Source organism: Agelaius phoeniceus, chromosome W (genome assembly GCF_051311805.1).
Source record: "Agelaius phoeniceus isolate bAgePho1 chromosome W, bAgePho1.hap1, whole genome shotgun sequence".
Taxonomy (NCBI): domain Eukaryota; kingdom Metazoa; phylum Chordata; class Aves; order Passeriformes; family Icteridae; genus Agelaius; species Agelaius phoeniceus.
In genome coordinates, this window is record NC_135301.1 from 7,024,892 (window position 1) to 7,050,937 (window position 26,046).

The following is a 26,046-nucleotide window of genomic DNA, read 5'->3' on the forward strand; positions in this document are numbered from 1 at the left end:
CAAAAGAATAATAGAATATTATAGCCCTGCTACATGGGCCCAAGACAGAAGCTGAAGATACAGGACCCCAATTTATCTACTGAACAAGTTAATTAAGTTACAAGCAGTTGTAGAAATAGTCTCAAGCCACACCTCGGAGGCCCTTGAGTTATTGAGCTGACAGCATTCTCAAATGCAGGCTTTTGTATATCAAAACAGAATAGCATTAGACTATTTGTTAGCCAAAGAAGGGGGAGTTTGTGGGAAGTTTAACGAGTCCGAATGTTGAATTGAAATTGACAACTATGGAGAAACCATCATGGGTCTGGCAGCAGAAATCAAGAAAGTAGCTCATGTCCCAGTTCAAAAATGGAACTCTATCCTGCAGGCATCTTGGTGAGATCGACTATTCGAAGAGGCCTGGTGGAAAAAGATAGTATTTTTTGTGATGTGTTCAGTAGCCAGGGTCATATTCTTACCATGCCTAATACCATGTTTTATTAGGCTGATACACTCTGTGGTACAAGGCATGCAAATAGCAGCCATGCCTATGGACTCTGAGCGGGCTTCCAAAAACAGCAAAGTATCCAAAATAATGAACTTAGAAGAAGGTGAACAGGAAAGTAGAGCAGCAGAAGTCCTAGCAAAATTTGAGAAACAATTAAAGAGTGATAAAATCGTTTACAGGATATACCAAGAAGTACCACAAAGAGAACAGGACACCAAGGAGGTCTGAATAGGTCCCTTGTTGGAATCCGGGAAATTCCTCTGGCTGCCCTGGAGGACTCGAGCCCCTGCCAGGGGCCTCAGAGACCTTGGAACAGAGCCCAAGACCCCTGTGCCTTTGATTTAGCCCTTGGAAAAAACAATTACCAACCTTATATGAAGAATTACAAGCCACGAAAGTTTAAGTAGAATGATAGTGAATTTATCACAGGGCGAAAATAGATTTTTGAGGTTTTTAGAATGGGGGTTTAGGGGCCAAGATGGAGGAATCTGGGCGTGTCCAGCCTTTCTCCTTCTTCTTCTTGGCCTCCATCTTCTGCTGTGACGTTGGCACTTTTAAATTGGTTTAGAGTAGAAGCTCACTGTCTAACATAGGTGATAGGTATTAGAAAGTAATTGTAAATATTGTACACGTAGTTTTTAGTATAAAAAGATAACACTGCCCCAGGGGCAGGCAGAGTGCCTCTGACTGTCTTGCTGAGCGGATCTTGGGTAGGCAGAAAAAAGAATTTTATAGATAAAATACACAACCTTGAGACCGAGAACTGAAGAGCTCTGACTCCTTCGACTGCTGGGCTGGGAAAAGAGACTTTTTAACGTATCTCGGGGTCACTCTGACCAGCTAGAGTCCCAAGAGTCCCTCTTCTCCTTGCAGAAAATTCTTAGAGGTGAAAGGCAGCTTTAGCAAGACATAGATAATAGAATGTATTATTTATTGCTCCCTTTTCAGAAGAAACTAACTTCTTCCTGCCTCGCACAGCCCTGAAGATGCCTCAGGATTAAGAGGAAGAAGTTGACACTGACCAGACAGAATCCTTTGTTTGAATGGAATTTATGCATCATGTATGAGATTTATGAATATGCAACAGGCTATTGCTTTTAAGGGTTAATCCTCTGTTAACATGTGTCCTTTTTCAGGCTTATTTTGCCCAGAAAGAGGTACCTGGACTGTCAGTAACTCTTTGTTTTTATTGTCTCATATTGTCCTAACACTAATTGTCCAAATTTTTATTACTCTAATTTTATTACTATTTTTATATTCATTTTATTACTATTAAACTTTTAAAATTTTAAAAACAAGTGATTGGTGGTTTTCACACATGCATTATCCTAATTATATACATATATACATCTAGATACAGGCAGTGTGACAAACAGTTAACCCCAAAACAAGGTCCCCTTGAGGTACGCGTTGTCTCTTCATCCTTCTGCATCATCCACTGTTGGGAAGGATGAAAGTTTGACAAGAAAGTCTCACAGATATGTATGCTTGGCAGAAAGATTTTTGAATATAGAATCTGAAGAAGGAATAGAGATGGAAGCAAGTTTTGATGTAGAAGAAAAGAATTGCTGAGCCAGTCTTACTGGATAACCAAGGAGGCAAAGGGTGTGTTAGTTAGAAGGGGGTTTTTATGACTTAGAGCAATGGATAAACCCACCTCAAACAAGATGTTTTTACCAAGCAGAAAGCACAGGCAAGCAAGTCAGAAGATGTTGCAAGTAGAAAAAGGTCTCAGAATTTTCCACTGCAAGAAAACTGAAAAACAACTTCTAGCTTAAACTGTAACATACTAACTTTTAGTGATTGGAGAATAATAACATTAATATGGTAATTATAGTAGTTATGATAGGCTATAGATAAAAGTTGAGGTATAGATTGGTTCTACTGTATTAAGATGTTCAGCAAAGTATATAATGCATTTGTAACCTAAACTAAGGGTCTCCAGGCCTGCCTGCAGCTGGAGCTGACAGCTGTAGGCACAGGCTCTGTCACCCATGACCCTGGACTGCTGTAACATCTTGGATGCAATAAACTGCATTTTGAAGAGCCGCCTGGAGTCCCGCATCCCTCATTTCGGCTCTTACAACCCACTAGGTGCAACCTGCTCCCTGAGCAAAGACAACCCCACTGATTGGTTTGTCTTTGCTCGAGGCAGAATTAATCCAAACAGTTTTTCCTAGCATACCACTCATGCATATCACCAGAACCTTATCCCTGTCTTTTGTATGCAGGGGTTCAGATTGGGCAGGACCAGCTAGGTTGGTGGAGCTTCAGGTGTTAACTAACCACATAGCCTTTGCTAAATGCCACTCCCAATTTTTGAAAGTCCCCCTGCTCAGTGCCTTCAAGGTGGTTTTATGCAATCCGTTGCACCACTAAAGTTTCCGAGCAGCTTGTGCATGGTAAGGAATGTGCTACACGCACTCAGTACCATGTTCTCTAGCCCAGGTGTTTATAAGGCTGTTCTTGGAATGAGTCCCGTTGTCCAACCACCCTGGACACAAAACAAAAATGAAAATGGATATGAGATTAAAAAACTATCCCCAAGACAACGTCAAGTATATTTTGACAGAAATACATGTAGGTCCTGGAAATCAGCTTTGCCATCAAAAAGAGGAAAGTCAAGAGACCTGCCCTAGAGATCCAGTTCCTAGGAGTGAAGTGGCATGACGGATGGCGTGAGATACTCACTGAGGTCATCACTAAGATCACAGCCATATCTCCACTGACCAGCAAGAAGGAAACACACACTTTCCTAGGTGCCATAGGTTTCTGGAGGATGCACATCCCTGAGTACAATCAGACTGTGAGCTCTCTACCTGGTAACCTGTAAGAACAATTTCCACTGGAGCCCTGAATAGTAACAAGCCTTCACCCAGATCAAGCAGGAGATTGCTCATGTGGTAGCCCTTGGCACAGTCAAGACAGGACCAGAGGTGAAGAATGTGCTTTACTTTGCAGCTGGGAGCAATGGTCTGTCCTGGAGCCTTTGGCAGAAGGTGCCTGGTGAGACTTGGGGTTGATCACTCGGATTCTGGAGCCAAAGTTACAGAGGGTCCAAAGCCAACTACCCACCAACAGAGAAGGAAATCCTGGCAGCCTTTAAAGAAGTTCAAGCCACCTCAGAGGTGATTGGCACAGAAGCACAACTTCTCCTGGCACCCTGACTACCAGTGCTGGGGTGGATGTTTATAGGAAAGGTTCCCTCTACCCACCACGCCACTGATGCCACATGGAGTAAGTGGATTGCCCTCAGCACACAGCATGCCCGTACTGGAAACCAAATCGCCCTGGGATCTTGGAAGTAATTACAAATTGGCCCAAAGGTAAAAATTTTGGTCTGACTGACGGAAGAACAGGAACAGGTGACCCATGCCAAGGAAGCTCCACTGTACAACCAACTACCACAAGAAGGAACACACTACGTTCTCTTTGCCGATGGTTCCTGTCGCATTGTAGGTGTTACAAATGGATGTGGGGGTTTAGATAAGCCCTTGCCTTTTGCCCAGGCCTCCAGCAGCAGGCAGTAGCTTTATTGAGGTGGCCAGCACCTCAAAACCCACTCTCGTTTGCAAGTTCTTCAATAATGTCTGATTTGGTCTAATATAGAATGAATTATTTATTTAATAGACAGAAAACTAACAGGCATAAGACTTTAATACTACACAGGAATTTTACTGGAGACTTCAGTATTGTTCGTGCTTAAGTAAAACATACTTAAGGACAGCCCAGCCCAGGAAATAAAGACACTGCTTTTTGGAAGCTTAGAGCTGTGCATAAAGGATAAAGAATACCCCTGGACGATCAAGATAATGCCAGCATCTTAGCCCGTCTAATGTGTGTCTGAAACTCTCCCAGCACTGTGTGGCATCATAGCTAAGTAACTAGCAAGACTGACTCCAGGGACATTTGAGTCAAGACACAAGCAGTGAGAATATTGCAAAAGTATAGTTGCTTTACAAAATTTTACTATGATTATTAATGGGCAGTATGTTTGTATGTTAGTGATTTGTCAAATTGTGTTGTATCTGAATGTTTGAAAGGTATAAGACCCCTGTGTAAAACCATATTTGGAGTGCTCAAATTTGTCTGGGACACCTCATGCACAGGAAGAAATATTTACCCTTGTAATTCTATACTTTGTGTCCTGTCTTAGTCAGCACGGGCCAGTTGCAAATTTTTGTGATGAGGGCATTTGGGCTCTCATCCCTCCCCACAGGCACAGCAGAGCACTGAAGCCCCCACACCAGCCTCTCACCCTGGCCTTCAGCACGGGTGGGCAGGGAAGGTCTGCCTACAAACTGCAGGCTCTACAGACCTTCATGGCTGCCTCTCCCACTAAATGGAGCATCGAATTCCCCCCCCCCCCCCCCTTTCCAATTCAGCAGTAAACCGATCTATTTCTGAAGAGGAAATTATAAAAACGAGAGCAAGCTCCCGGTCTAGAGTGATTTCAGCTTTTATTATAAGAAAAAGAAGGGCCTAAAGCAAGGGAGGCCGCAGGCCGAGCAGGAGCGTTCCCGTCGAGGGTGCTGCAGCGCCGGCGCTGGGTCTTCTTTTCAGCAGCGATGTAGCAATGTCCCCGATGTCCCAGATGGAGGGGCGCAACTTCAGTGGGTCAGAAGCCCCCTTTTTATCCTGTTTTTTGTCCCTTTGGATTGGTTTCTTTTTGGATCCTTCATTTGCATTAATGTTTAAGGCGCTTGATTGGCCCATTACAGTTCTGTCCAGGCTGGCTCATTTCGCTTGGGGGGTGGTGCACTTTACTTAGGTGTATTATGGTACGTTGAGTACCGTATGTCTTATAACTACCCTTTTAACCCCTTTTACAATATAATAACCAAAGTAACAGTACATGCTTAACGATCTATTAACTATTTTACAACAGTTTCTAACCTATTTTTAACAGGAAACACACACTTATCTTTCTCCAGACAGGGCAGGTTTTGCATCCCGCTGCAAGGGATGGGTTTATTGCCTGGAACTGCTGAGCAGATCCACACATGGTCAGCCGTGAGGGATTTCCTCCTACAGCCCTGCGGGGTTTTGCTACTCTCCGTGGAAGCGCCCCTCTCCAAGTACCGTGCGCCCCCGCTTGTTCCCTCACCCCTGTGACATTCCTCCCCGCCGGTGCACGCTCCACTCTAGCGCTGCCTTGCCCTTTGTTTTATTCTAGAGAAAGGAAAAGAAAACACGGGCTGGGGAAAAACAACCCCGCGTACCTGATCCCCACATGCCACAGCTAATCAAAACCTACCTCCTTCCCGCTGCGTTCTGCCAGCCCGCACGCGCTATAGTGGAGGGCGGTACGAGGGGCCAGCACCGCCCCCCCTAGAGGACAGCTACCGCATCGCCACCGTCCGCCAGCACCGCACCACTCTTAGCGTAGATTGAGCGACGGCGTAGTCCCACCTCCCGCCCTGCTCCGCTTGGCTGGCGGCGCTCAGGCGTGTTTCTCATTGGGCTCAGCGGTGGCCGGGATGTGCTTGGTAGGTTCCTCTGTTTCGGAGTGTAGGGTTGGTGGTAGACACTCGTCTCTGTGGGGACTGGTCTGTCGTGGAGGAGCTGGATGGAGTGGAGGAGACGACGGGCGCTTCCGTGTGAAGGTGGCTTAGGTGGGAGAGAGCCGGTGGCGTCCTGGGAAGGTAGCCCGCACCCTTGGGTCCTTCCCCGCCTGTTGTGGGCGGCGCGGCGGTGCCACTGCTGCCGCCTCTGCGCGCAGGCGGTGGAGGCTGTCCTGTCCCAACGATCGTGTGAGGAGCGGTTCTGAAGGAACTGGGAAGAGGTTTTTGGGGATTCTAGGGTGGTTTGGGAGGCGGGTGATTGTTTAACTAGAGGTAGAAAATAGAGGGACTATCTGAAGTGAGTCACGGGGTAATCCGGGGCGGGGCGGGGGATAGGGAGGGTTGGGGTGGGAGGCAAATATAGCGTCGTCTTGAAGGAGGAGGTTTGGGGGCGGGGGTTTTTGGGCAGGCCGAGGGTGTTTGTGATAGAAGGGCAAGTTCGGGGTTTCGGCGGTGTCTGATACTAAATCACACGACTGTGGCAAGGACGTGTTTTGTTTTTCCGATCAGGCTCTGAAATTGCTCCCTCGCCAGTAGGGTGGAGGTAGCACGGGGACGCGTGTGTTTGTGAGCATGGGGCTCCTCAGAGGACCTGAGGGGGTGGGGCTCGTGGTTCTTTACTTAGGCTGTGTTTAAAAGCAGAAGTTGATACAAGTGTACGGTTTGTTATGTTGTGAGGGGAAAGTGTTTTCCTGCAAATGGTATGCATAGCGCACTGCTAGGATCTGGCCTCCTGATCAATATCTTCCTTTAAGAGATACTGTGCAGTCCAGGGAAGTCCCATGAACGGCAGCTGGATGTTGGTGCACCACAGTCAGTGGTTTGTTTGAGTATAGCTGTAGAAAAATGTAATTGTACATACTTGTTTGAGAAGTAGAAAGTAAAAACATCCAGAATTTTTTCTTTTTCAGAGTTATCAAGTGAAGCCTCTGCTTTGTCAGGACCTTGTTCAGCATCTCCATGTTTTCCCATCTGTCTGATCTGAGAAAAAGTTGGGGCTGTGTGTTTCCAATAAGCTTTTTTTTGTGACTCTGAAAAGGGCAGGTGTGTATCCTTCAAGAAATAGAGGTACAGACTAAATGGATCTAAAGACAGCAGTGTTCAACGCAGCTCGTGATGGCAAGCTGTGTCTCCTTTCCAAGTTACTGGCAAGCAAAACCAGAGAAGAGGTGGCCTTACTAATGTCAGAAAAAACCAACGGTGCCACGCCACTTTTGATAGCAGCCCGTTATGGGCACATTGACATGGTGGAATACTTGTTGGATTATTGCTCTGCTTCTATAGAGATTGGTGGTTCGGTTAATTTCGATGGCGAGATCATTGAAGGCGCTCCACCATTATGGGCAGCATCAGCTGCTGGACACTTAAAGGTGGTTCAGTGTCTGTTGGATCATGGTGCATCTGTCAACAACACAACTCTAACAAATTCAACTCCGCTTAGAGCAGCCTGTTTTGATGGTCACTTGGAAATAGTAAAATACCTTGTGGAGCACAAAGCAGACTTGGAAGTATCAAACCGTCATGGGCATACATGCTTGATGATCTCATGTTACAAAGGCCACAAAGAAATTGCTCAGTATTTACTTGAAAAAGGAGCTGATGTTAACAGAAAAAGTGTTAAAGGTAAGTTTGTTTTATTTGTTTTTTTTTTTTTTTTTTGTAGTAAATAGGAGTGAAGTTACTCATATTCTTGAGGAGGATGACATCCAAAAATATTCCTCTAGTCTCACAATGTGAATGTATTTTCCAGTAAGAGATGAAGTGTATTTAGCTGTTTTTACAATTTTTTTAGCGTACTCATTTAATAGTGGCTATAAAATGTAATTCTAAATTGATACACTTTAACCTAAAGACTTTGCATTTATGCAGGTGCAGAGTTAATTGACTTTTGCTGAGAACTATTTCTAGCAGGTTTGTACAGTAATAATAATGTGAGCATATATTGTGTAAATTTAGGATGTTTTTCATACTGTTTCTTAACAAACCAAATATGCTGTATGTAAAATTTACCTGTGCCACTAAGACTAGAAGAGGGAAAGATGCATAAAGGAGAATAATTATTTTCTACATTGGAAATGAGTAATCACTTTACTCCTCCTCTCCCTCAAACTCCTGAATCCTTTTGGACCTTTTTTCAATGTTAGTAGACAAAAATGTATTTTAGGATTAAGGAGATGAAGCTTCCTGTGACTGATTGCAACAGAATGACTTACAGTGGTGCACAAATCACAAAGAATATCTTTGCATTGGTATACAATTATCCTGACGTATTGTTCAAAGTGAAGACTTATGTCCTTTTTGCCGTGATTATATTTATGTGGACCTCTTATTCTAATTGCTGGCTTTTGTTACATCTCAAACTTATATGTGACTATGATATTGGCCTAAAAAGCATGTTGATTATTGCAGGTTATGGTTAACTTTTTTAGCTCATTGAGCCAGTATTGTGTCTCAGCAGCTTCTTTTTTAACAAATATGTTTATTAATAATATATCTCCTAATAAAATGTTCTGTAGCATATTACTTCAGTTGCCCTCTTCTGGCTAATTACAATTTTAACAGTATAATATACTTCAAGTATATTTTGACAGAAATACCTGTAGGTCCTTGGTTACTGCACAATATTTTGAAATATTAAATACCAAATATGAGAGTAATCGCTTTGAAAAAGCTGTTCCATTAAATATGCCTTTTTTCTGCAAGTCATGGATTTATGTGGGTTTTATATAAAGAAAGCTAAAAAAAAAAATTGTCATAGAGGTGGGCAGAGCAAAATAAATTTTCCTTTGGAAGGATTTAAGGCTGCCTATAAATCACGGACTTGTGGTGGGATAAAAATGTCATGTTTTTAGACTGGGCTCTTGGAATAATGAGCTAAATATAAAATGCTGTTATGGGAGATTACTAGAGGTTCTCTTCCAGGTATTTTTGAAACCAAGTGTGGCGGAGTAGTAGAGAGAAGACTCTTGGTCAGGTTCAAAAAGTATGATATTGATTATGTGGCTGATTATGATTAGATTTATTGCTAATACAGTATCTAAATATTGCCAATGCAGTATAAGCAGGTGTAAAGGGTTAAAATCTCAGCAGGTTCGGCTAGAAACACACAGGTTTACAGTCTTTGGCCTTGAGGAATGCACAATAATAAAGCATCTATGGAGCTACTTTAGGATTTTATATACATATGTGACCAGATCTTAGTGCTTTTACTCACCCATCCAAAAGTGAGTGTTTCCCATCTTTTGGGCTGAATGTACCTTGCAGCTGTCCCTGCCGGGGAGGGGGGAGGGATCCACCCGGAAGCTGCCTGCAATCGCGGGAGACCAGTTGGTCCGTTCCCCAGCAGCATTTTAAACTCTTTTGCAGCCCGATGTGTACCAAAGTCAGTCGCAATCATCACAGCTCCCCCATCTCTGGCACGCATTAATTGTGCAAGCATTCAGACATTTCCTCCTGCAATTCACACCTGGTGTTCTTAGGACAAATCGCACTGCCAATCAGAGACGGTAGGGGGAGGGTGTGGGGGTGCGGAGAATGCCCAAGAAGACCCAACTATCTTTCGTCGTTGCAGCAGGGAAAGTGAGCAGGCAAAATTACTCGAACTATCCCTTAGGCTTTTCCAGTAGGTTTTCTTATTGTAAAATAGGACTTTATTCACATTTAAAAACCAGGGACAATTCTGGAGCTGAGAGAAATGTGAAAATATGTTTTCAAGTGCTGACACTTCTAAGGAAAACTTCAAATACTTGGAGATGACAGGATAGGTAAGTCACAGAGGTCTAAAAGCCAGGATGACAATTGAGACAGGGAGATAAAAGAGTAGTTTAAAAGCATGCAATTAACTCCTGCTTCTACAATACAGACATAATCCACCTGTGGTTTGGACTACTAATATTCAGAATGCAGATGTTTTGGAAGTAAAGTTGTGGAAGTGCATAAGTACAGTGATTCAAAGAAAATCACTTAACGGCATAACCTGTTAAGAAAGCATTCCTTTATTCAGTACTGGAACATGCTGGGGGTGTCCTTTTCCATAAACACACCTGCTTGGGCATTGTTCCCTCGGGGTTTTATACATTTTAATAGTCAAAGAATTCCCCAAGCCGCACTCAAAGTCTGTCCTCCTTGGTACGTAATAGGTACGTGATTAAAAATTCCTTGGATTTTTGGTCCTTTATGTTTTCGTGGAGCAAGATTGTCATCTACTGTCTCTTGGTCGGAACTGCATTCTTTATTTTGGGGTGTTTTATATGATTCCAGCGTCTTCCTCATCATGTCCTCTGCTTGAACTTCCATGCTTGTGCATGCGCTGTCCATCTGTGCTGACTTGTTCACCTCTTATCTTGGTAACATGAGACTCATGCAATTAGCCTCAGCAAGGCAAAACTTATGAGTCTTTCATCTTGACAGGTTTCTACTTATTTAGTGTTCTGAAGGTCTTAGGGCACTGTAATCAAGCCACAGCTGGGGAGGTTTGCTCATCTTCTCAGTCCCTTGTTATCAACGTGAGGTAATAGTCTAAATAGCAATTAAAACAAAGATACGAATGGCGGTTATATGGTAAAACTGAGCTTTAGATTGAAAGTTACAAAGTTTAAGCAAAATCAAGGAAGTAAAACTAAATTATAAAATGAAAGTTACAATGTTTAGGCAAACTACAAAAACAAGTAAAAACAAGCTACCAAACTAGGCAAAAATACAAAATTCTTTGTTTAACTCCTTTCAACAGCTAAGATATATGATTTCTGAGTCTGATTCAGGTAGGATAGCACATTGAGGTAAAATATAGGTTTAGCACCATCTAACAGGACATGATGGTGAAGGAGGAGGTGAGTTGCGGCATAAGGACTTTACAATTAAAAGTTGTAAAGCAGGTATGTTTTATTCCAGCTGGAACAGATGGGGGATATTTCTACCAAAGACGTGCGTACCTGGCTAAGACAGGTTTCAGGTTTAAATACACATTGATCCTCCAAGCTCACACCTCCCTGCCCGCCTATTGCGGGTAAACCAGGACTCCTGAACAACTGACCAATATGATCAAGCAGAAGCCGTTCATTGTTTACATTACACACACTTTTATAGATTCTACAAACTACTAAGATCACACTTCTTGATTGGTCCCTTTGTCTTGTTCTCTCGTTCTCTGCCTCCATTTCTCAGCATCCGTGATTGGTTAGCATGCAGGTGTCCTACAGTACTCTGTTATCTAGTTCTTGCAATCCTGGTATGCCGTTTCTCAGCTTCTTTGTTCTTATTTTAGCACAGCTGATGTCTTAGTAACCTTGATGAATTCCACAGTGCCTGGAGAAAATTCTGATAAGAACAGTTACAAGTGGTATGGGTTGTGCACACTGAGGCCTAAGTTGTTCAGATACATTGCTACAATTCCCCCTTCTTCTTCTTGCACCAGCCAGACCCTCTTTACTGTATTCTCTACTAAGCAGGTCACCAACTTAATTATGCATGGAATAACACAAAGCAATAAAATAATGACTACTAATACTAACAAAGTTCCCTTTACAATATCTTTCAACCATCCGGTTATTCCCCATCCCTTAAACCGTTCATCCAAACCCCAGTCATTCACAGTCAATTTCTTCATGTTATCTTGTAGTTGTTTGAGTTTCTTGTGAATGGATGCAGAATGGTCAGAGAGGTTCATACAACACATTCCTTCAAACTCCTCACAGATTAAAAAGGCACCTGATGGAAGCTTTCTTACAGTCACATTTGCACCAGCACTGCCAGGATAAGTCCAATTGTGGGAGTATTCGGTCACATTCTTATACTATGGAGAATTGGGATTAAGAATGACACTATTATTTTTGGGACGTGGGACTAGGACATTGCTCATATTAGTTGATTTTGGGTTTAAAAAGTAGTTAAAAAAACAAGTAATAATTTCCAGGTACCGAGCCTAGCAAGTCTAGTTCTTGAGGCTCTAGTCCACTTTCACTCAGTAACTGTGTTGTCATACCTGCTTGGAAGCCCTCGCCATTTGGCTTAATCCCCAACCTTTTGCACATGTCCAATTTTGTACCACCGCTGGTTATGTTACACCATCAATTCTCCGTGTTCGGCCTACTGGCTTCCGCGTATGGTTTTCCTCCAGCTTCTACCCATTTTGCAAACTCAGCAAAGCCACTTATTGGGATGCCAATTTAAAAATGTATGGAAAGGATCTCCTGGCATGGCTAAGGATAAAGAAAAGGAATCTACCCCGGTAGCATTGGCCCAAGTAAGCTACATATTCTGTCAATGCCATCCTGGTGGGTTAATTTAGAGAAGCACCCAGCACTCCAACCCCCACAGCCAACCAATGTGAAAAGATCAGCCCCAGCAAGGAGGCAAAACCACAAGCTCCTCCACCAAGTGAGCCGGAGTCTGAAAAACAAGATGGAAGCAAAAAGAGCACCGACAAACCCAATCCAAAGCTGAGAAGAAACACAGCACCCCACAACAAGGATAGACAACAACACTCCATGAAGAAAAAGGCCAGAGAGTTCATCCACCATCCAGAACAAGGACCCCTAGAAAACACCAAAAAGCCCAAACAACCCTGCCTCCCACACAGCCTGCATGGCCACAACCCACAGGCACCAGGATGCATGAAAAGGAAACAAGCCCAGTGCTTCCTGAGGTTTATGGGGAATTAACTGTTATTCCTGTTACTTGGAATAACACCACCCAGGTATTGAACTTTTGGGTGTTCCGAGGTCTGCACTCTCCACAACTTGGGAAACTTCCTCCTCTAAACTCACAGCTATCTAATCCATGCTCCACATATTCTAATCTCACCCAAGGATAGCAAAAGTGTCCACAGTTCTGAGGGCAATGGATGTTTTCAGGTGGCGCTGATTGATTAGTTCACTACAATTACCTACTAACCATAGATGATTCATAACATGAACTGCTTTCAGCACTCTGTTCTGTGGGCTCAGCCCATCTGTTGGGGAAGATGAAACAGGAAAGCCTTAAAAATATGATTGCCTGGCAAAAGATTTTGAGAATATGGAAACTATATGCGAGACTGAAATGAAAGCAAGCTTTGAGATACCAAGCCTTAGTTACTGAACAACTGGAAAACAATGGTATGGCTGGCTGAAGGTAATCTCCTTTTGATTAAACAATACCCTCTGCTTGCAGAGAGGTCCAAGAGTCAGAGCAGACCCTACTAGCTTGGCAGAAGGAGTCCAAAGAGTAGTTTTTAGGGTTTAAAATGTAACACAGTATGGTAATGTAATGATTCTTATAGGCTGTATGTAAATGCTATAAGATTTGTATCTTGTACTAGATTGGTTAGTGAAAATTAGAATATTCAGCACAGAAGAAGATTTATTGTATTGTAACGGGAACTTCGTCCTGTTTTACTCTTCTTCCGTCCTCTCTTTCTCTCTTATTCTTTGCTCTCTCTCTCTCTCTCGGGCTCCTCTTTGGGGCCTGTTCTGAGCTGCAGCTGGCAGCTCCAAGCAGGGCCCCTGCACCCACGCCCTTTGCAATAAACCGCAAGTTCCAAGACCTGGCTTCAGAGATCTCTCGTCTCCGTCCGTCCTGACCGTCCTACCCACCGTCGCTCCTACACCCATCCTCCCTCATTTCTTGTTTATCAAGCAATCCTTTCAGTACCTGCTGTGTCCCTTCACCTCAAGGATTTCACTGAGCCATTTGCCTTTGCCCTGCCAAGTAAGGCCTGCTTTAAAAGTTTCATTGACGGGCATCAGTAAAAACCATGAGGCCTTCTACAGGTTGCTTTAATAGCCAAGGCAGTTCTTCCACCCGTTGATGCAAATAAAAAGGCTTATGAGGGGGAAAATGAGTGCTAATATGACCTGGAAAGTTCAACAATGCCCATTGCAAGGTGTCTTACATAGCTTTGATGATCTTTTCTGGTATAGGCCAAATTTCGTCTGGTACACTGACCAAGCAAGTAGAGAATGGATTTTCTGGAGTAGCAGTAGATAAACACAAAGTATCTAAACCTAAAACATTAACTAAAGTCACCCAAACATTTGTTCTAGGTAGGCTAACCAGTAAAGTTGCACTACTAAGAGCAAATGAGGCCAAAAAGCAGAAGTATAACATTCGATCAAACTCCATATTTCCCTTAAGCTATCAGCTAACAAAAATTCTACAACCCTACTGATTCTCACACTTATAAAGGCCACAATTTTCTGTGGTTGAAGCACAAGACGTCAGGTGCAAGTCGGAAACTCCATGCAATTCACGTCCGTGTGTTCTCCTCTCTGCTTATGGAGTGGTCAGCATTTCCTTGCATTTGATAGGGTCTCATGCTCTTCGTGGAAATTTACCCAGACTCCATACCTGGAGAAACACAAGCAAAACTCACACCCCTGCAGGGACTGGAGGATTTTCTTAAAATCTTAGAAGTGAAAAATGGGCTGTAATACAAGAAACAAAATATTGATTAGTTCTGCTTTGCAAAATTATATAGAGATAGATAACGACATAAGTTGTCACCACTAACACCCTTTGATTATTAGCATGAGGAAACACTAGAGCAAAACAATGCATGTAATGAAGAAGAAACTGACAGCAATTATGAATTAATCAGACAATACACCTAATCAATAACACATGTGAAATTATGTAATTAATAAACATTATAACACTGAACCATTATCCCAGAGTCTGCAACAGCTGATAAATCTCAAATCAATGGAGAATTGGAAAATCATGTCTGGAGAACGATTCCCCAAGCTCACTTTTAAGTAGGTTCAGCTATCATATTAACAAGGTCAAATTGTCAAGTCAAAGCGACTTAAATCTAGTTTTGATGCAGAAAACACCTGGGTTTGTTGTTAAACATCCCATCCAAGTAGAATTAGGGCCTGGCCACAGCCCAAACTCTAATTGGTGGTTGTCTTTTAACACATTTTAAAACAAGGCTCTTAAGAATAACAGTCATGAGTAAAGACATTAATTGAATCCCTCTGCAGTTTCCTTCAGGATAAAGATGCTTCAAACATAGCAAACCTCTAACCTCTTCTTCAAAGACCTGAAAGTGGTCACAGACAGGATTGTGAGCCTGGATCTAGACACTGAGAGTGTGAAGGTGGAGGAAATGCAGATGCATGAGAGACTGATTACCCAGTATGAAACCCAGAAAAAAGAAATTAATGTTGCAGCTGGACTCTATAAAGTGCTTTTGTCATAACTGAGGAAAGCTACAAGACTAGCACTCTGGAGGAGGCTTTCAATTAAGCTCAAATATCTTTTCTTAGAACTCTGAAAAATACTTAAAATTATGAGACAACATGAGATCAAACCATAAGGTTAGTGTAGGGACCAGCCAGAGAGTTAACCTGGTCTAAGAGATGCATTAACAGCTAGAGAACAACAATAACAAAAAAGGTAGGATCCTGAAATGACACGTGTCTTATAGGTGATCACGAAAAGAGATGACAAAGCTGGCTGGCTGATGGAAGCTGGCTGTAAATACTATAACAATACCTTGTAAATAATTCTTATCAAAAAAATCAGTGAATTCGCATTATACAATCAATATAACAGCAGAAAATGTTTGAAGTAGTTAAGACAACATTTTTTAAACATTCATGTAATATTAATAACAGTTACTATTTATCAAAATCACCTATAAAAGACAAAAACAGCAGAGACTGTAATGAAGAATAGAAATGTCGATGAAATTGATGATGTAACAAACTGCATCTTCTTCCACTCAAACAGGTGTTTGTTAGCATCTCATCTCAGCTGTTTCAATCAGAGCTGTCTTATCTCTCTAGAAAAATAACTACATATCTTACAATTTAGACAAATAACTTTTAACAAAACCTAGGATAAGTTATATTAAACAACACTTAAACTTGGAATGAATGAATTCTGATAGCAAGAAATAGTAAACCTAATTTTAACAGAATATCAAAGTGGCAAGATGTAACTTAAGAGTACTTAGACTTAAATGTAGTGAAACTTAACTTTGCTTGATCTTATCAACACTCAACTTATTGAAAGTTATTATCTATAAACATTAAAGTTCCCTAAGTGTTCTGTCTTTGGAGAAATTTCAGATGGTTGTCACTGGAAAATACTTTTCCCAGTAGAAGATGTCCATCTATGTCATATTTAGAACAGCGCTGATTTGCATGGTGTTTTCCCTTTTTGCATCTAAGACATTGATTAGGTTACTTTATATTTTTTGTGGGCTCTGAGTGATATTTGCCAGTCTTCTTCATCTCTGAAGCATGTTTTGATGGCTTCTGTTTGCATTGTGGCAATGGTTTGCGTGAGGTGGTCTATGGATGAAATTAATGACTCAGATATCCATGTTATTATTTTTGTATATGTGCCCTCTGGGTTTCCTGCTGGTTGGGTTTGCAGAATTGCTTTTTCTGAATGAGCACTTGATTTAAAATTCAAAGAGCCTCTGGTATCTGGAGGAAATAAAATGGTTTCTTTCTTTAGATATGGTTGAGCTGCATTCTATAGATTTGTTTCTTCTGTCGGTGCTCCTGTAGAGAACTTTTTGTCGACCCTTTTCTTGCAATAATAGAAGCGGCCAGAGGTGATGCTGTAGTTGGAGGTCGGTAGTCTCGATGGTTATAAAATGGCGTCTACCGCACTGCGCATGCTCGGCACAGGGGGCCGCCTTCTTGTACGTCACTTTTCTGTAGGGGGCCGCCATTTTGTTGTACGGCAACTCCCTGTAAGGCGCCGCCATTTTGTCCCAACGGAGCATGCCTGTCATATATGGTCAAATTGTCAAGCCAAAATGACTTGAATACATCTGCTTCACATGCCCAATAGTGATATAAGAGATCTTGGCACAGCCTTTCGGGTTTTGGGACCGGGACACCCGGTTTTTCGCCCGAATTTTCAGTTAAAAGTTCAGGGAGGCTGCTGCCTTTTTCAGGACTCTTATTGCCGACGCTGTTATATTCACGCATAAAGTCGAGGGAGTCATCCTTCCCTCTCAGGGATCCCTCCCTCTCCTCCGGTGTAATATTACAAGCGGCCAAAGGTGGTGTTAGCTAGGTAGTCGGGGTCAAAGATGGCACCTGCTGTTACGCAGGAGAAATTCCAGAGATAGCTTTGCTAGCTTTGCTGTTTAACGAAATCTCATTAATTACAGGGCACGTTGAAAACAAAGCAGCTGCAGCCTTATCTTTCTTAGTAGGAATATAAAAAAAGCCGAATATGAACAGAGTCCCAGAGTTCAGAGAAGTTCTTAATTGCCCGGAGTAGTAAATCTTCGAATCGAGAATTTAATCTTACCAGAGTCTTTAGTTTAGTATAAACGCCCCTTTGTTCTGAGACATCTCAAGCCGTGCCTGAGCTAGCCGGGCTGCGGAGCCAGCGCGGGCTGCCTCTCGCTCCCGCCGCACTCTCTCCTTCTCAAAGCGGCACAAGCTTTTGCATTTGTATATCTGCGATTTGCATTCGACAACCCGCCGCGGTGGCTGGGCGGCAGTGAGTCAGACGGCGAAGGGGGTAGCGGGGGAAAGATTCGCCCTCCCATCGCTGTTGTTAACTCTTCAGGGGATACCACGGGACACCCCGTGCGTAAACCCGGTGCCGGAGGAAGGAGCGGCAGATCCACCTCCACCCCCTCCGGTTCCAATGCAGACTGCGGACCCAGTGCGGCATGTAGGACCGCGTTGTTATTGTCTGAGACTGCCTGTTGGGCCTGCAGCTCCGGCTCCGCGGGTGCAGAAGGGGGTATTACTGGGTCCTCCCCCGCGAAAAACTCTGGGGCATATGCTGGAAAAGCCATCGCGGGATCGTCTGGCTCTAGGGCTGCTGCTGCTCCGGCTGCAGCTGTCCTCTCTGCTTTTAATTGTTTTAAAACTGTTATCATTCATTTCCATGTTGTACTCAATCCCTTAGTGTCTTTGAACCCGTCGCTGATTGCATCCCAAAGGGCCATCCCGAGCTTTTCCCACTCAGAGGTATCGAATATGCTTTTAGGGTTAGTAAAAAACCCTTTCTCCTGACCCCATTTTAGCAATTTTTTCAAAACTTCAGGGTCATGTTTAACCTCTCTCCTAGAGAGAATATGCTGGAGGACTGTTAGAGCAGCCTGCTCTTCCTTTGACAGCACCTTTCCCATCCTCCAGCCCCCAGTCGCTCACCTGTGCTGGTGTAACAGCTGCAGCTTAAACAAATTCTTTCCGGAGCTGTTTTCCTGGCGCATTCTCCTTGCTCTGTTGGAGTCGTCCTCCGATTCCCCCCGCCCCTGCAGTCCAGCTGCGGTGGTCTCCGACCAGGGCCCCTGCCTTTTCACTCAGTAGGATTGCCTTCAGAGTCCAAAGGGTCTAACTCCCCTTTTAGAGTCTAAAAGTTTCGATCTACTTCATTAACACGTTCACTATCACGTCGTGCGTCACCACTATATTGCAGGTAAACCAGGACTCCTGAACAACTGACCAATATGATCAAGCAGAAGCCGTTCATTGTTTACATTACACACACTTTTATAGATTCTACAAACTACTAAGATCACACTTCTTGATTGGTTCCTTTGTCTTGTTCTCTCGTTCTCTGCCTCCATTTCTCAGCGTCTGTGATTGGTTACCGTGCAGGTGTTCTGCAGTCCTCTGTTATCTAGTTTTTGCGATCCTGGTATGCCGTTTCTCAGCTTCTTCGTTCTTATTTTAGCACAGTTGATGTCTTAGTAACCTTGATGAATTCCACAGTGCCCTGAGAAAATTCTGATAAGAACAGTTACAAGCGGTATGGCTGGAGCACACTGGGGCCTAAGTTGTGCAGATACATTTCTACACCCACCCATTCCCTGCCCACTCTCCGCCTCCTTGCACTTCACATTATAATTAGTCTTCTGTGGTGCCATGCCCCCTGGGGGTCGTGGGCAGGGGTCTTCTTGATGAAGTAAGAGGTCTTCCTCAGGTGTTTGCTGCTTGACCTTGTCTCTGGGCAGGTGCGGTGGAGGTTTGGCTTTCTCTCAGGTCAGTTTGCCCTGGCCAAAACTAGGAGCCTGGTTCTTGCTGGCTCCTTAAGCAAAAGGTTCTGCTTTATGGGTTTCAATAACACCTGAGTCTTGCTTTGCTGAGTTTTCTTATCTTTATGGCCTTCACCTAGCAACTAAATTCTTATGTGTTCTGTTACAAGTTGTTTCTACCTAGCAAATTACATTCCTGTTACAAACTGTGTTCTGTACTTTTGCAAACTCGCTAAATAAGCTATATATATTTTTTTGTTTTTCTCCACCTGCCCAAGTACATTATATGATTCTAAAATTCTGAATTTTCATAAACATACACGTTTCCCATCTCAGAGGTAACAAGATGTTTGGGGTTAGACAAGTGCTAATCTGCAACAGATGGTCAATAGTTTTGAATTTAAAATATGAGCATTTAGTTGTCTTTCTTCTTGCCGCTGTTTTACTGATCTGACTTTTACAGTTTCCTCAAACTTTTATGAAGAACATATGGGCCACAGAAATGGAAACAAAGGATTTTCTTAACCTGAACAGTATGGGGCGGGGTGGTGGTGGTGATGTTAAACAGGATAAGAAAACTCTTTTGGTTTTTGTTCAGAATTGTGGAAAATAGCATAGATACCTGTAGAATTCAAGATGTTTTTAGAAAAGCAGAAAGTAGTTAAAGCAATACTTCCAATGTGAGTTAATTCGGCATTGTCATCCTAATTCAGAGACTTTTCCAGTACATTGCTCTTAGTTTGAGAAGCTGCAGGTTGCAACTATCTGAGCTTGATAGGTTTCATATGAATCAGAGGTCTTGAACAGCAAATTAGTTTGTGTGGAATTTTTTTTTATTGGGTTTTTTGTTTGTTTTCCTCTTAAAATAAGGAATAGTATGGACAGTACTGTGTGTGGTGGTTTCACCCTGTCTGGATGCCAGGCACTCACCAAAGCCACTCGGCCACTCCCCTCCTCAGCTGGACGGGGGAGAGGAAATATGACAAAGGTTCACGAACTGAGATAAGGATGGGTAAAGATCACTCACTGACTGATTCCCGTCATGGGTAAAACAGACTGTTCTCTGAGGTTTTCTCTTTTGCTGTGGTATTGTCCTGGATACAGAATAAAGGAGGGGTGGAGTTTCTAGCACTGTTTAATTCCATACCACCTACATCATGGCGGGAGCATGGTTTCAGCAGAAAACGATGAGCCGCCGGAAGTTCGTGCAGGTTTACCTCCATTGGGGAAAAGGGTAGACTGGTTCCTTAAACACGTGGCAAGTGGTAACTGTTGCTGAAGCTGCAAAAAGGGGTAACCGCTGCTGCAGCCACAGAATGATGCAACTGCTGCTACTGCTGCAGCCGCCGAGAGCCCCGCCACAAGACACAGTGCCCACCAGGGCTGCCGCCAGGACAACCGCCACCCTGGGGGGAGGGCGCCCCCTGCATCGGGACCACTGCTGCAACCGAGAGAGCCACTGTTTTGGCAGCATAGCTCCTCTTCGGACTAACTAGGTTTCCAGGTACTGTGTAGTCCACTGCGGGGGGGGGGGGGGGGGGGGCGGGAAGGCGCCATTGTTGTCTTTTGTTTTGGCCCGCGAGGCCTTGGGGTGATTGCCTTTTAGTATGTTAATCATCCTCTTTTTTTGTGTGCTTGTCTATTAATCTTGTTGCTGTTACTGTGCGGGAGATCAGGAATCCTGGACAACTAACCAATGTGATTAAGCAGAAGCCACTTTATTGTTTACATTATGTTCTAGTCATACATTCTAACGTCTATCACGCATTCCTTGATTGGTGCCTCTGTCTTGTCCACGCGCTCTGCACGCACTTTTCAGGATATGTGATTGGTTACAGTCTAGGTGCTTCACCGCCCTCCTTTATTTAGTTCTTGTGGTCTTGGCATTTTGTTTCTCAGCCTCTTCTTTCTTAATTTAGCACAATTTATGTCTTAGCAACCTTGTCGAATTCCAGAGGGTGCTGATAAGAATAACTAAAAGCGGTTTGGCTGGAGCACACTGTGGCCTAAGCTGTGCAAATGCATTGCTACAATTCCCCCTTCTTCTTCTTGTTCTTGCACCCGCCAAACCCTTTTTACTATATTTTCTGTCAAGCAAGTCACCAATTTTATTATGCATAGAGTAATACAAAGCAGTATAATAATGACTAATAGTAATAATAAAGCTCCCTTTACAATATCTTTCAACCATCCAGTTATTCCCCATCCCTCAAACCACTCATCCAAACCCCAGTCATTCACAGTCAGTTTCTTCATGTTATCTTGTAGTTGTTTGAGTTTCCTGTGAATGGATGCAGAATGGTCAGAGAGGTTCATACAACACATTCCTTCAATATCCTCACACCCGCACCCATGTGTTAATAGCAAAAAATCTCTAACGGCTCTATTTTGCAGTGTGCCGTGTCTAATACTATCTACATCAGTGAGCATCTGATTTAAAATAGCTGAAGTTATGTTTAATTGTTTGGCTGTCCAGCATCCCCGCTTGTTACGCGTAGCCAAAGCTTGAGCAGCAGCAACACCCGGAGTAAGGAATGATGCTATTATTCGTCCTGAAGCGCCCCAAAACTCTATGTGATTTTCACAATCAGGTCCCAAAGTTGTGATTGCTCTTTTAGTTCTCTTGTTATGTCCCGCTCTCCAAGTAGTCTGATTCAGCATTTCACACATGCTAGGGGCAAACATGGTTAGTTTTCCTGAGTAACAAAGACCACCAAACTAATTACTCGGAATTGCGGGCCATGTCCTATCCCCACAGATTAAAAAGACACCTGATGGAAGCTTTCTTACAGTCACATTTGCACCAGCACTTCCAGGATAAGTCCAATTGTGGCAATATTTGATCATGTTCTGATGCCATGGAGAATTGGGATTAAGGATGGCACTATTATTTTTGGGTCATGGGACTAGGACGTTGCTCATATCAGTTGGTTTTGGGTTTAAAAAGTAGTTAAAAACCAAGCAATAATTCCCAGGTACCGATCCTAACAGGTCTAGTTCTTGAGGCTCTAGTCCACTTTCATTCAGTGATTGTGTTATCATACCTGCTTGGAAGCCCTCACCGTTTGGCCTAATTCCCCAACCTTTTGCACATGTCCAATTTTGTACCACCTCTGGTTATGTTACACCAGCGATTCTCCGCACTTGATCTATTTTCTCCCACATATGGCTTTCCTCCGGCTCCTACCCATTTTGTAAAACCAGTAAAAGTACTTATTGGGATGACGCTGTTGAGTCAGGGACGGAATGAATGACTCCAGTCATCGGAAGGCAAAATAGAATTTGTTTATCAGGAAGAAGTTGCGACTTTTATAGTCTGACTCGCTAAGCTGATACCTGATTGGTCTCAAAGTGAAAACCTCTCACACTATTGGTGAACTATGAATAGCACACTGGAGAACCATATCTACGAATAATGGTTACAGAAAGAGAGATAATAATTTTTAAAATTCTTTCCTCTAAATTTCCCACAGCTTCTACACAGTTTCCCAGGATTTTCCTGGGAGAACCATGTCTGTCTCTGTTCAGAGGATGTAGCAGCCACAAGGCCTGCAAGGCCTCCCTAGCGGTCAGTTGCCTAAGATAAGAAATGCCTAGTCACGATGACTGGACCAAAGAAGCCCCTCTTCCGCCTTCGGACCCTCGTAATCTCTCTGTAAGACGATAGGTCATATTCACCTCGACCCTTACTATTGGACTGTTTCCCAAAACCCCTATACCCTATATAAACATCCACTTCTGCCCAGTTCTGCCCTTTGCAGAAGCTGCCAATAAAGACACCTCTGTGGAACCTCATACAGCTTTCTCCTTTCTCTCCCTCCGTCTGCTGAGCCACTTAGCAAGCAAAGAGCAGAAATCACTAAAGAGCTGAATTCACCAAAGAGCTGATCTCACTTAAGAGTTGAGCTGCTTGCTAAGATTGCCTGCGGCTGGGAGCCTGCCTGAGGGACCTGGACAGGTTCTGCTTAGCAGGACTTAGCTATCTGGACACCTACGTCAGCTGGGGTCGGAGAGACCCCGAAAACCCCCGCCATAATAAGAGGATCTGTAATTACTACAATTGGGATACCAATTAAACATGTGCAGAAAGGATCTCCTGGCATGGTTAAGGATAAACAAAAGGAGTCCACCCCAGTAGCACTGGCCCAAGTAAGCCACATATTCTGTTGATGCCATCCAAGCGGGTTAATTTCTTCTGTACTACAGATGTTGCCACATATTACAAGTAACAGAGGGAGACCCCCAAAACCCCGTACATCTAATTTAAGACTATTTTTCATCCTGATCATTGGTAAAAAACCCTTCCCCTATGAGATCAGGGATAAAATCCAAACTGACGGTGCTTCTTGCTCTTTGCACCCTTCTCCTATTCTGTCTTCTCTGTTTCTTCTCTTCCCACTTCTGCTTTGTTTGTTCCCACTGATCTGGTCTAACTCCCCAAGTCCCAGGGATAAGTATTCCTTTCCCACATTCAATAGCCTTGATCTCATTCTCTCTCTCCTTTTGCTCGAGCTTTTGGCGTTCGTTATGAAACCACCGAATAGCCTGCCCCAATTGCTCCTGAGACTCAAATAAGTTCAGCGCTTCTCAACAGGTTTCAGGGGAATTAACTGTTGTTCCTGTCGTTTGGGATAACACCACCCAGGTATTGAATTCTTGGGAGTGCCAATATCTGCACTCAATACACCTCTGGAAGCTTCCTCCTTTGTACTGACACCACCTATCTAATCCACACCCCACACATTCTAATCTCACCCAAGGATAGCAAAAGCATTCACAGTTCTGAGGGCAATTGATGTTTTCAGGTAGCGCTGGTTATTGGTTCATTGGTGGTACTAGGAATCAGTGTCCTTCTCAAGCCTGGGGCGAACCCATTTCATTGGTATCCTTCAGGGTCCTTTGCCTGTAATGACACAAGCATAACCCTTACCCCACATTAATAAATCTGCAGGTCCTTCCCATAACCCTGTCATAGGATTTTTAAAACGAATTTTCGGTCAGTGCTGTATCAATTCAGAATCTTGCTGCAAACCTGAGTAATGTGTTAATGCTGGTGGGTTACTGCGGATACCTAGTAACCATAGATGATTCATAACATAAACTGCTTTCAGCACTCTGTCCTGTGGTGTCAGCCCATCGTCCCCCGTTTTTTGTTTATCAAGCAGTCCTTTCAGTACCTGATGTGTCCTTTCAATGATAGCTTGTCCTGTAGAGTTACCTGGAATACCTGTACTATGCTTCACTCCCCAACGAGCCGAGAAATCTTGGGTCCATCGGGCTATATATCCTGGTCCATTGTCCGTCTTGATTTCCTGCGGCAAGTCCATTACGGCAAAGCAGCCTCACAGGCATCGAATGACAAAACGAGATCCTTCGCTTGTCATAGGAGTGGCCCAAACCATGGCAGAAAAGGTGTCTATGGTTACATGAATACGTTTAAAGCGACCAATCGGGGCGTAGATAGTTACATCAGTCTGCCATAACTGCAAGGGCCCCAGGCCACGAGGGCTGACCCCAGGAGCCAATCCGCCAATCATGCCCTGGCATTGTGGACCAGTTGTGACAATTCCTTGAGCATCCTACAGCGATATTCCAAGTTGTTTGTGTAAAACTTTTGTGCTTTGGTGAAAAATCTCGTGAGCCCTTCTGGCCTGGCCAAACTTATCAATGTTAGGAGAAGCAGAGGCCCAGAGTGGTGCCACCAATTGATCAGCCTTCTCGTTTCCTAAGGCCAGGCCTCCCGTCAATCCAGAGTGACTCCGCATATGGGTAATAAAATAATCCTGCTTGCGAAAATTAAGTAACTGCCACAGTTGCAAAAAGACTTGCCACAGCCACTGGTTCTGAATTTCCTTCAGTAATGCTCGCTCCATGCGCTCAACAACACCTACTACGTAGAGAGAATCAGAAACAATGTTAACGGGATCATTTGGCCATTTTTTAAACACCTTGATAACTGATAACAGCACATAACTCAAGAACCTGTAAAGAGTCTCCTGGTCCTTCAAGGATTTCACTGAGCCATTTGTCTTTGTACTGCCAAGTAAGACCTGCTTTAGAAGTCTTTCGACTGGCATCAGTAAAAACCGTGAGGCCTTCTACAGGTTGCCTTGATAGCCAAGGTAGTTCTTCCACTTGTTGATGCAGAGAAAAAAGCTTATGAGGGGGAAAATGAGTGCTAATGAGACCTGAAAAGTTCAACAATGCCCATTGCAAGGTATCTAAATTCTGTAATGACCATTGCAAATAATCCTTTGTTAATGGGAGAAGAATATTTTGGGGTTCCATTCCTGCAATTTCCAATGTCCACTTCCATGCCTTGATCACAATTTTTGCTATAGCCTCCATTCGCGTGGTCAAGGATTTTTTCAAATTAAATGGTAAAAACACCCATTCCAAGATTTGTAGTGGCTGTTTAGCCTGGCCTTCCCACTGCATTAGTATAGCCATTGCGTGTTTTTCTTTATTCAGCACAGCCACGGACAATGGCAAAGTAGAGGACCAATGATCTGAAAAGGAATTACCCAATTTTGTGGCAATTTGAGTCAGAGCCTTCTGTTTTTCAGTCAGTTCATGCAGCACATTGGCCTGATTTCCCCCCTTTAATAATGGCATTAGGGGCTCAAGGTCTTCATTAGTTATGCCACAAGTACTACGAATCCACTGTATGTCCCCAATTAATTTTTGAACATCTGATAAAGTCCAAATTTATGTACAAATAGTTAATTTTTGGGGCCGAATTTGGGCTTCAGTGATAAGCATACCCAAATATTTCCATGGGGCCTGTTGTTGGACTTTTTCAAGGGCAATTTGAAGGCCTGCCTCTTGTAATTGTTGCTGTAAGGCAGGTAGCAGGGTTGCTGTATCTAGGTGTTCTCCTGCTATAAGAATATCATCCATGTAATGATAGATAAAATACTGTGAGTATCGTTTTCTCAGCAGGGCTTGCACCCAGGCAACATACAGTTGGCACATCATGGGAGAATTTCGCATCCCTTGTGGCAATACAACCCATTGATACCTCTTTGCTGCTTCTGCCTTGTTAATGGATGGCA

The 26,046-nt window shown here is 43.4% G+C and overlaps 1 protein-coding gene across 1 annotated transcript in view; it reads left to right on the top strand.

The window, feature by feature from the left end:
* Positions 1–7,085: 7,085 nt before the first annotated feature.
* The window catches only part of LOC129133628 (protein fem-1 homolog C-like), a 31,000-nt gene continuing 12,039 nt past the window's right edge, over positions 7,086–26,046 (top strand). Inside the window, exon 1 of the mRNA XM_054653265.1 lies at positions 7,086–7,674. Within this exon, the coding sequence (XP_054509240.1) occupies positions 7,131–7,674 (544 nt within the window). The 5' untranslated portion in view covers positions 7,086–7,130. The remainder of the gene's footprint in view (positions 7,675–26,046) is intronic.